At 37.0% G+C, this 11,452-nt stretch overlaps 2 protein-coding genes across 2 annotated transcripts; both read left to right on the top strand.

The window, feature by feature from the left end:
• Window positions 1-395: 395 nt before the first annotated feature.
• Window positions 396-1,379, top strand: LOC103656275 (putative olfactory receptor 8G2). Its single transcript, XM_008683636.2, has one exon. It carries the CDS (start codon window positions 420-422, stop codon window positions 1,377-1,379), a length of 960 nt encoding a protein of 319 aa, XP_008681858.2. The 5' UTR covers window positions 396-419.
• Window positions 1,380-7,974: 6,595 nt separating this feature from the next.
• LOC103656274 lies at window positions 7,975-8,925 on the top strand. The gene has a single exon (XM_008683635.2). It carries the CDS (start codon window positions 7,990-7,992, stop codon window positions 8,923-8,925), a length of 936 nt encoding a protein of 311 aa, XP_008681857.2. The 5' UTR covers window positions 7,975-7,989.
• Window positions 8,926-11,452: the final 2,527 nt, after the last annotated feature.

Here is an 11,452-nt window from a genome sequence, read left to right as displayed (position 1 = left end):
ATATGTAAATCAGGCATACTAGTATTTGTTCTGCATAAGAGTGTGTGTGTGTGTGTGTGTGTGTGTGTGTGTGTGTGTATATAAATATATATATATAATCTTTATCCATTCGCCTATTGATAGACACTTGGGCAGCTTCCATAATCTGGCTATCGTAAATAATGCTGCAATAAATATAGGAGTGCATAAGACCCACTCTTACAGCATAGCACAAAAAAGGGATTGCTCTATCTGACATTTATTTACATGCCCCATATTACTGAGACCTCCGGATCTTTGAGCGCTAACATAGATCAGGAACAGACATAGAGCTACCTGGTTGAAAGACAAATTCTGTTTCACACCACGTTACATACTGGGACAATAAATATCTACCACAAATTTTTTCTTTTCTTTCTACATAAAATTCCCAGAGGAAAATGACAACAGGAAATCATTCCACAGTGACTGAGTTCATCCTTGCTGGGCTAACAGAGAAACCAGAACTCCAGCTGCCCCTTTTCTTCCTCTTTCTTGGAATCTACGTGGTCACGGTGGTGGGGAACCTGGGCATGATCACGCTGATAGGGCTCAGTGCTCACTTGCACACCCCCATGTACTACTTCCTCAGTAGCTTGTCCTTCATTGATCTCTGCCATTCCACTGTCATTACCCCCAAAATGCTGGTGAATTTTGTGACAGAGAGGAATTTTATCTCCTATCGAGCATGCATGACTCAGCTCTACTTCTTCCTCGTTTTTGTTATATCAGAATGTCACATGTTGGCTGCAATGGCATATGATCGCTATGTTGCTATCTGTAACCCATTGCTTTACAATGTCACCATGTCTTATCGGGTCTGCTCCTGGCTGGTAGTTGGGGTATATATCATGGGCTTGACTGGTGCCACAGCTCACACTGGCTGCATGCTAAGAGTGCTTTTCTGCAAGGCTGATATAATCAACCATTACTTCTGTGATCTCTTCCCACTGTTGGAGCTCTCCTGCTCCAGCACTTACATTAACGAGGTGGTAGTTTTGTGCTTCAGTGCATTTAACATTCTTGCCCCCAGCCTGACGATCCTTGCCTCCTACATCTTCATCCTCTCCAGCATCCTCCGCATCCGCTCCACTGAGGGCAGGTCCAAAGCCTTCAGCACCTGCAGCTCGCACATCTCAGCCGTTGCTGTCTTCTTTGGATCCGCTGCATTCATGTACCTGCAGCCATCCTCTGTGAGCTCCCTGGACCAAGGGAAAGTGTCCTCTGTGTTTTATACCATCCTTGTGCCCATGCTGAACCCCCTGATCTACAGGCTGCGGAATAAGGATGTCAAAGTTGCCCTAAATAAGATCCTTGAAAAAAGAAGAAAAGGGGTATTTTGCCTGAGCAAAAATTTATAATTCTCCAACAAGGTTTGATAAGGAAACAGAGACAACAATGTATGTCCACAAGTAGTGAGATAGTTGTTATTACTTGATAATTTGGAAAAACAGTGCAGGAGGGGACTGGATTCATAGTGCCAGTCATATGGAAAGCAGCACCATACGACAGGGTGTATTGGACATAGAATTTGACACCATATGGACACCAGAGAGCACCAAGTGTATTGGGGTTAGAAAACAAAGTGAAGAAAAATAAAATTTGCAGAATCAGGGTATCTCCTAGAAATAGAATGCATGAAAATTGTTATTTGCTAACTTAAATAGGTGAAATAAGTCAAGTACAATTCATTTGATAATTCTTATTGAATTATCTTTTAATATGTTTTTCAAGACTTTTAACTTCTGCTATTATTTGGAATGATAATATATTGTAAATGACTGTGATTATCATATAGCATTCACAAACTATTTTAATTTTACACGTTTGGCTTGAAGACTATGACTAAACATAATAGATAACACATACTACCTACTAGAACTCGATGGTAAGGTCTTACTGGTATGCTTTTCTCTCTCTCTCTCTCTTTTAATTCAAGTGTAGTTGACACACAGTGTTACTTTAGTTTCAGGTGTACAACATAGTGATTTGACATCTCTATATGCTATGCTATGCTGGTCACAAATGTAGCTACCATCTGTCACCAAACAACATTATTATGATACCATTGACTATATTCCCTATGCTGTGCTTTTATTCTCATGATTTACCCGTTCCATAACTGGAGGCCTGTCTCTCCCCCTCCCGCGCCCTGCCACAACCAAAAGTTTGTTCTCTGCATTTATAGGTCTGAACCAGACCTATAACCATTTGTTTTAGTTTTTAGATTCCACACATGAGTGAAATCCTATGGTCTTTGTCTTTCCCAGTCTGAGTTATTTCACTTAGCATATTACCCTTTAGGTCCATCTGTGTTGTTGTAAATGGCAAGATCTCATTTTTTATGTCTGTGTAATATTCCATTGTATAGATATGTCACATCTTCTTCATCCACTCATGTAGTGATGGACACTTAAGTTGCTTCCATATTTTAGCTATTGTAAATAATGCTGCAATAAACATAAAAGTGCATATATCCTTTTGAATTAGTGTTTTTATTTCCTTTGGGTAAATATCCAGTAGTGGAATTATTGGATCATATGATAGTTCTATTTATAATTTTTGAAGAACCTCTGTGAGGTTTTCCACAGTGACTGTACCAATTTACATTCCCACCAACAGTATACAAGCATTCCTTTTTCTGCATATCTTCACCAATACTTGGTATTTCTTGTCCTTCTGATTTTAGTCATTCTGGCAGGTGTAAGGTGATATCTCATTGTGGTTTTGCTTTGCATTTCCCTGCTGATTAATGATATTGAGTATCTTTTCATACTGTTGGCCATGCATATATCTTCTTTGGAAAAGAAGATCCTCTGCCCCATTTTTTAATAGGATTGTTGGGTTTGTTTTGTTTTGTTTTGTTTTGGTGTTGAGTTTTATAAATTTCTTCATATATTTTGTGTATTAACTCCTTGTTGGATATATCATTTGCAAATATTTTCTCCCATTCAGTAGGTTGCCTTTTTGTTTTATTGATGGTTTCCTTCACTGTGCAAAAGCTTATTTTTTTTTTTAATTTGAGTATAGTTGACACACAATGTTACATTAGTTTCAGGTGTATAATGTAGTGACTCAACTTCTCTATACATTATGTTAGGCTCACCACAAATGTAGCTACCCTCTGTTACCATACAACATTATTACAATGTCATCGACTATATTCTCTATGCTGTGCCTTTTATTTCTGTGACTTATTCATTCCATATTCATTCCATAACTGGAAGCCTGTCTCTCCCACTCCCCTTTATCCATTTTGTTCATCCTCCACCATCCTTCCCTTTGGCAGCCATCAGTTTGTTCTCTGTATTTATAGGTCTGATTGTGATTTTTTGTTTGTTTATTCATTTGTTTTGTTTTTTGGATTCCAAATATGAGTGAAATCATATGGTATTTGTGTTTTTCAGTCTGACTTATTTCACTTAGCATAATACCCTCTGAAATGACTTCTTGACTTCATTTTCCCTTTCCAAATTTTACATACCTTTCAATTACAAACAGAAGTGTTTAATTCTCCAAGCATTTCTGACTACTCCAGGCTCCTATCAGACACATTTCTGCTTCATCACACATGCTATATTAATGATGTCTTTTCTGTTGTTTACTATTAATGCATGCTTGTGGATACTATCTCCATCAAAGTTGTCAAATTCTTAAGAACAAAAATTGTGTCTTGCATTGTACCATATTTCTTGTTCTAAGGTTTGATTAATAAGTAACATTTTCCATAGGGTTTATCAATTATTCTGCTCTAGGTTTTTGCTCTTTTCATAGAAATTGGCAAAAATACCTTTACAAAAAAGGTGGAAGCCCCATTTCTAACAACAATTTAAAGCATTTCAAAGTAAATTTGATTAAGAAAATTTATTGCAATTATTGTAAAAATCATGAACCATTCAATAAATATTTGAATAAAGTATTAAATATAATTTTTATTTCCAAACAAATAAAATGATGTAGCCTTTATATAGAATTAATCTCTATAGCACCTATGTTTCTATTGCTCCTCATCATTTCTTTTCTAATTTTAGAAAAAAATAAAGTCAGCATCTCTCCTTATTACTCTTGTTAAGAACTCTTCAGGTGTATATGCAATATTTAGCAAATACTTTCATTTAGGCTACAATTTAAAACATTCCAACCATCACTGTTTTCTGAGTACATTATGAAATCTAAATACAGTTAACAGAGATCAATGAAAATAAAAATTTTCAGATCTTTCATAACCAGGTTGTTTTCCCTGGTTTTCTACTCTGCCCTTGTGGGAAAGAACTTTAGAAAACTTCTTTAGTATACATCTTAAAAATTTCCTGAAATTTTGCATTTTAAATGGCTTGGCATAAAATTCACTGGAAACCTAAGAATATCCCTCACATCCTAGATACTGATATGTAACCTAACAAGAACAATGAATCACACCTATGTGACACTATTAAGCACTTGAGAACCAATGGAGAAAGGGAAGTTCTAATTGTTTCTTTTCCCAAGAGTGGATACCTGTGGGATAAGATTCTAGTGGGAGGCCATTATTATTGTTTGTTCTTAATCAGACACTTAGTATCTATGCCCAGAGTATAAAATCCTCTCATCCTATCAACCAGCCTTTGAGAGGGACAGATGGCCTTGGGCATCAATTTCATCCAAGATCAAGATCAGTGACTAAAAACAATTGCCAAAAAAGACTGTGACCCCCTCAGCACCAAGGAGTCCTGCAAGGTTAGTACTCAGAACTATCCACCTGCAATGTCAGGTCATTTTTTCCTTCTAGAACAATGAAGAAGAAAAGTACACAGCATTGAACTCTCTCTGGGAAGAAAGAGGGGTATGTCTGAATCTGAGTGTTTGACTTTTAAAATCTTAGTCTTCCACTCAAGCTCCCTTTCCAGTGCACATAGAGACACATGTAGCTATTTGTACATCCTCACCTGTCCTCATTCCATTGTTCACACTCTAGTGAGCACAGGTCCCTTTATTATCTCTCTGTTCCCTCTAGTATAAAATTATGGCAAATACTTTTTTGTTTACTCATTTCAACTCAGGCAGTGTAAAGGCTTTGTTGAGTTAGTCTCTGTTAACTTATCTTTAACCTTCCTTCATAACTTTATTAAACACGTCTTAATTGAGGATCACTGGGTGCAAAACACTGTGCCAAGGACTGTATTGAATTTACAGTCTGGTAGAGAAGGGAAACCAGTAAGTAACTCATACTAATTAATACGAAGTTGAGCAAGTGCTTACATAAACATAGGAAATGTATTCATGGGCACAAAAAATTGGTCGTGTTTGCTGCGGCTCTCATATTAAACTCCTTAACTAAGTGATCCTAACTATTAAATAAGTGTCACAAGGTAGAGGGAATGGAAGAAGAGAAAAGGTAAAGGAATATGGTGAGTAAAAACTAAGAGTCTACCAAATACTCCTGCAGAATAACTAAATAACATGATACTTGTTGGGACATAAAAAAAAGAAAACTTTTTCATTGTTGTTAAAAGATGATATAAATCTTTGAATGACAAGTTGGTTTGAACTTTGTTTTGGAGACCTTGGAAAATATTGATAATTTTAAGAGGTTACTATTCAGTAAAAAGTTTCCAAATTTCTGTATTATTGTGTATATTTTTAAATTTTTATTATTATTTTAAAGATTTATTGATTTATTTTAGAGAGACAGAGAGTGAGGGCGAGCAGAGGGATGGGCAGAGGGCAAGAATCTCAAACAGACTCTCTACTGAGCACAGAGCCCCACACCAGGCTCAATCTCACAACCCTGAGATCAGGACCTGAGCTTAAATCAAGAGTCAGTTGCTTAACTGGCTGAGCCACCCAGGCACCCTGTCGTGTGTATTCATAGAAATAAGAAGATACGTTGAGGAAAGGAATCTTCATTATGGGTTTTCATATCTGGTTTTCATTATGGGAATGACAATGTTGGGCGAATGAAAGATATAGCAGAGATACTCAATAGATTACGATTAAAACAACACTGACATTTATTAAGTTCTTATCAAGAGCCAGGAATTGTGCTAGGCACCTTGCAGGTATCATGTAAGTTAATTTTCACATGAGACAGAAATTAACATTTCCATTTTTCAGAGGATTAGAGCAATTATAGTCTCATGGCCGCAAGTGTTATGATCACCGGGGAAGCCTCTGAAAATTTGCCTTGCCGAGCCCCCACTCCACCCCCAGACTTTCTGACCCAGTACTCTGGGCTGGGATGTGGGCTGAATTGTTTCCATCCATGACCTTCTACCTTAATATCAGGACCTATTAGAATTACACAACCATGAAATATTGGAATTGAAAGAGCTATTAAGGATGATTTAATCCAACCACCCATCTAGAGCTTGCATCCATAAATAATAGGCACTGAGTGGCCCTGTAGGCTGTGCTCTAATGCTTCTGGCTACAAGATCAGAGTATATGTGACTGTTGTTAAGCTTCCTTGATGTGAAACCAGATAGTTCTCCCTATAGTTTCAAGCAGGTAATTTTACCTTTGTTGAAGATGTATAAAATGAGTCTAACACCTTTTAAATATAGCAATACATTGAACATTTGACAATAACTGGCATGTGGAGTTTTTTGGTTTTTGCTAATTAAATATCCTCAGTTATTTCAGCCATTCATCAAAAGACAAGATTTTTAAATAATTTTTCTGAAGTTGTACAGTTTTTTCTAAATCACATCTAGTATTGTACCTCAAATTGAAAACACTATTCCAACTATGGCTTGAGTATTAGGAAAAGGAATTTCCATTTTCTAGAATCTAGTCTTCTTTGCAATGTAAATGCAATATATATTAGTCCTTTCTTTAAAAAAGATCCCATTGTTGACTAGTACTGAATTGAACTAAAATTTCTAGTTGTTTTTTGCATGTATTCTAATAATCCCTATCTATACTATCCTAAAATTCTATAAAGAGTACATGCAAAATACATGATAAGAAGACACCTCATATTTTTCTTCCAAAATCTTTCTCATATTTGGGGAATAAGAGTAGTTTTCTGACCTCCACCACCACCATGAAGTCCAATTAACATAAACCATTCATAGTCTTCTGCTTCTCTGGCCACAGAGGTAGAATGAATTCTAAATTTTGGCCACCGTATCACTCCCCTGGGATTATTTGAATCATAAATGAAGGAAGAGAGTTTTCACAGTTTTCAGTCTTGGAGAAGTTGTTGAGGTATAGGTATGTTATGTTCTTATTCTTACCTTGTGAGGTAGTAGGCCTGGCTGAAGGAAACTAGGACAAGCAGAGTAGCAGAATTCCAGGCGGGATGATATTTGTAGCTGCCCAGTCCTTCAGGTATTTTGATCTGGAATTCTAGTAAAGAAAATGATTCAGACCAAATTAACAACTTTTCACAGACTTATGAATCCTGTGTTTATTAATTGTAGGAAACATGTTACTCTTATTTTCAACTGAATGAAAATTTAATCATTATGATATTTGATTAATATGCCATGGCATTAATATATACATATACACAGGATATAGGGTGATTATATACTTATAGGAAAGAGTCATTAGAAATAACAGCAGTTGAATCACCATACTGGACACCTGAAACTCATATTACACTGTATTAGTTAACTAAAAGGAATTTGAATAAAAACTTAAAAAAAGAGAGAAATAACAGTGGTAACTTCCCTACTAATTGACTCAAAGCATGCAAACTTGGTGTTTTCTATTAATATCTAAGATAACTAAATATCTTAGTTAGAAGTTTCTTGAATTTTCCTCTAGTCAACTGGAATCATTGGTTGCCCTAGAGCGATGGAAGAGATTCAAGAGATAACTGCATTATGAATGTCCTTTGATGAGGGATAAAGTAATGATCTCCATAAAATTATTCTCTCCCTCACACACATACACACATACATATGTACACACACACACACACACACACCCCACTCAAGTACACTCATTTTCTATTTTTTAAGCCTAGAACACTTTGAGAGGATAATGGACCCTGGAAATCACTCTACAGTGACTGAGTTCATCCTCGCTGGGCTAACGCAACAACCAGAACTCCAGCTGCCCCTTTTCTTCCTCTTCCTAGGAATCTATGTGGTCACTGTGATGGGGAACCTGGGCATGATCACGCTGATAGCGCTCAGTGCTCACTTGCACACCCCCATGTACTACTTCCTCAGCAATTTGTCTTTCATTGATCTCTGCCATTCCACTGTCGTTACCCCCAAAATGCTGGTGAACTTTGTAACACAGAAGAACATCACTCCCTACTTTGAATGCATGACTCAGCTCTATTTCTTCAGCATTTTTGCTATAGCAGAGTGTCACATGTTGGCTGCAATGGCATATGACCGCTATGCTGCCATCTGTAACCCCTTGCTTTACAATGTGATCATGTCTTCTCACATCTGCTTCCGGCTCACAGTAGGAGTTTATATTTTGGGCATCATTGGATCTACGATCCACACGGGCTTTATGATGAGACTCCTTTTCTGCAAGAGCAATGTGGTTAACCATTATTTCTGTGATCTCTTCCCACTCTTGGGGCTCTCCTGTTCCAGCACCCACATCAATGAATTATTAGTTCTAATCTTGAGTGCATTTAACATCCTGACTCCTGCCTTGACGATCCTTGCCTCCTACATCTTCATTCTCTCCAGCATCCTCTGCATCCGCTCCACTGAGGGCAGGTCCAAAGCCTTCAGCACCTGCAGCTCGCACATCTCAGCCGTTGCTGTCTTCTATGGATCCGCTGCATTCATGTACCTGCAGCCATCCTCTGTGAGCTCCCTGGACCAAGGGAAAGTGTCCTCTGTGTTTTATACCATCCTTGTGCCCATGCTGAACCCCCTGATCTACAGGCTGAGGAATAAGGATGTCAAAGTTGCCTTGAAGATAATTCTGGACAGTAGAAAATGTGCATGAATAGAATCAGTATCATGATGTCATATCAGAAACTGTTCTTTGATTTGCTAAGATACATAATGTGTTAGGTCTATTGTTCAAATGTTTGGAAATTCAATGACACTCCCCCATATAACACATCTCCTAAATTCTCCTTCAGGCCACTCTTTTGAACCTTATTAGAGTGATTATGTGTAAAGAAATACTAAGAATAAAATCAAGGACTCTTGAGTATGAAAGGAACCTTAGTTTTATTTTCAATGACAGTACAAACAATAAGAATAATGATAATGATGATGATAATTTTAAAGATAATAGTAGTTTGTACATTATTAAGATTTTGTGAAACATCAAGCACCATGCCCTGCACTTTAAATGGATAGCTTAATTAACGGTATTTACTTACCAAATATTTACAGTTTTCCCTCAAGACAAGCTCTAGTATTATTTCCCTTTCAAAGATGAAATAGAACCTTATTTAGTTTGAGTAAATGCCCTATGTCCCAAACATAATAAATGATTGATCCTAGAAAGTCTGGTTCCAGGACCCATGATTTTACTTAAATGATACTTTGGTCTCATGTAACTGTGGATAGACCTAAGACAACCTCAAGATTTTCCTTCTACACATACAGCACCCCCAGTTCCTTATATAACAGTGCTGTTTTCCTACAGATACCTACAATATTATTTTCACTTTTATTTCATTTGATAGGATCAAAATCTTTCAAACCTGGGCAGATCAAAGCAATTGGGTCACATTAAGTCTTGTAAAATTCAATTCTCTGTCTCTGTACACATTATATGTATACATATTATATATACACACACATATATATACACAATTATATGTATATACATATATTTAATCTCCTGAATCACTACATATACCCTGACAAAGTGAAAACTATGGTTTCTGTGAATCTCAGTAATTTTCATTATTTTGTAATCATTTATGGAAAGGTCTTTCTATACCCTTCCCGTTTCTGTCTTAACCTCCAACTCTCTTAGCTCTCTTCCCACTCATTTTATTCAGCACACTGAGGAAACAGGCAGTCCTAGTCTGCTCACTTGTAAAGTGGCATTTCGGACACACAGTTTCTCCCATAAACATCCCAGAATCCAGCAGCCACTGCTATTCCAAAGTTAAAAGCAGCTTTGTGATGTGTGGTGTGTAAAACCTTGCTTGCATCTGAAAGAATTACAGATAGTGAAAGGGATTCAAAACAACAGATCATCTGATGCCTTGCTCCTCAGGGTAGTCCACGGACCAGCAGCATGGGCAAAATCTGAGAGTGTGTTACGGTGCATTATCTCAAGCCATACACTGGTTTTACTAAATCAAGACTCTGCTTTTGAACAAGATTCCCAGGTTATTCCTGTGCACGTTAAAGTCTGTTTTGGGGCCCATGGGTGGCTCAGTCAGCTGGGTGATCAACTCTAGATTTCAGCTCAGGTCATGATCTCAGGGTTGTGAGATCAAGCCCCACATCAGGCTCCCTCCTCAGTGAGGAGTCTGCCTGAAGATTCTCTCCCTCCGACCCTTCCCCCATTTGTGCGTGCGCGCTCGCTCGCACTCTCTCTCTTTCTCCCCCTCTCCAAAATAAATAAATAAATCTTTAAAAAAGAGTTTGACAGGTTTTAAAAAAATTATTATCAGACCTCAAGATTATGATTTAATTGATATGGGGTGCCACCTGGATATAGAGATTTTTTAAAGCTCCCTTGATTATTTTAAATGTACTGTTATAAATGAGAAACACTAATGTAACCCAACACTAATGTAAAACTAAACTTCTCTAAAAGGAATTGAACTTAACATATTTAATGATATATTATAAGAGCTCCCCTGATGTGAGCATCTAATTTACCTTAAATCACACTGTAATAAATCTTCCAATTATTCCAGCTTTGGGAGAAAAAATCAAAAATATGTAAGAAGGAAGAATAAATTAATATGGAACACTGGTGACTAAAATAAAATAGTTTCTTTAAATATGCAATTTAGCAAAGTGGGATTATTATTAATAAGGACCTCGAGAAAGCAAATATTACATCAAAATTCTGAATTCTTATCCTACAACTTTAATATCCAATTTTATACAGATTTGACTTTTGAATCAAGTAAGTATATTACCTATTTATGCTAAAATAAGCATTTATTTATGTAAGAAAAATGGTTCAATTCACTATTTTAAAATTCTGGCTCTATTAACAGAAAGATACCCTGTCAGGATATGCCTTGATCCTCTAAAGCCCACCATTCACAGTGTGGACGGGGAACCAGTGGCACTGACTAGGAGCTTGTAAGAAATGCAGAATCTGAAACCCCACTCAGACCCGCTGCATCTGAACCTACATTAAAAAAAAAATCCTCAGGTGATCCTGTGAAAAATCTTTATCCCTAATTGATAAATTCCAAATTGACAAAGAATCCCTAGAATGGATCTCTAGAGGAAAAAGTTAAACAACGGGAAATGCTAACTGCAAGTACTTCTTTTCTCAAAAGCTTGTTCCCTGAGACATGGAAATCCTCAAGAGTATTTGT

This window comes from Ursus maritimus, unplaced genomic scaffold (genome assembly GCF_017311325.1).
Source record: "Ursus maritimus isolate PB19 unplaced genomic scaffold, ASM1731132v1 scaffold_16, whole genome shotgun sequence".
NCBI classification, from domain to species: domain Eukaryota; kingdom Metazoa; phylum Chordata; class Mammalia; order Carnivora; family Ursidae; genus Ursus; species Ursus maritimus.
Note: the sequence above shows the minus strand (reverse complement) of the source record. Positions and strands in the feature narration are given on the sequence as shown.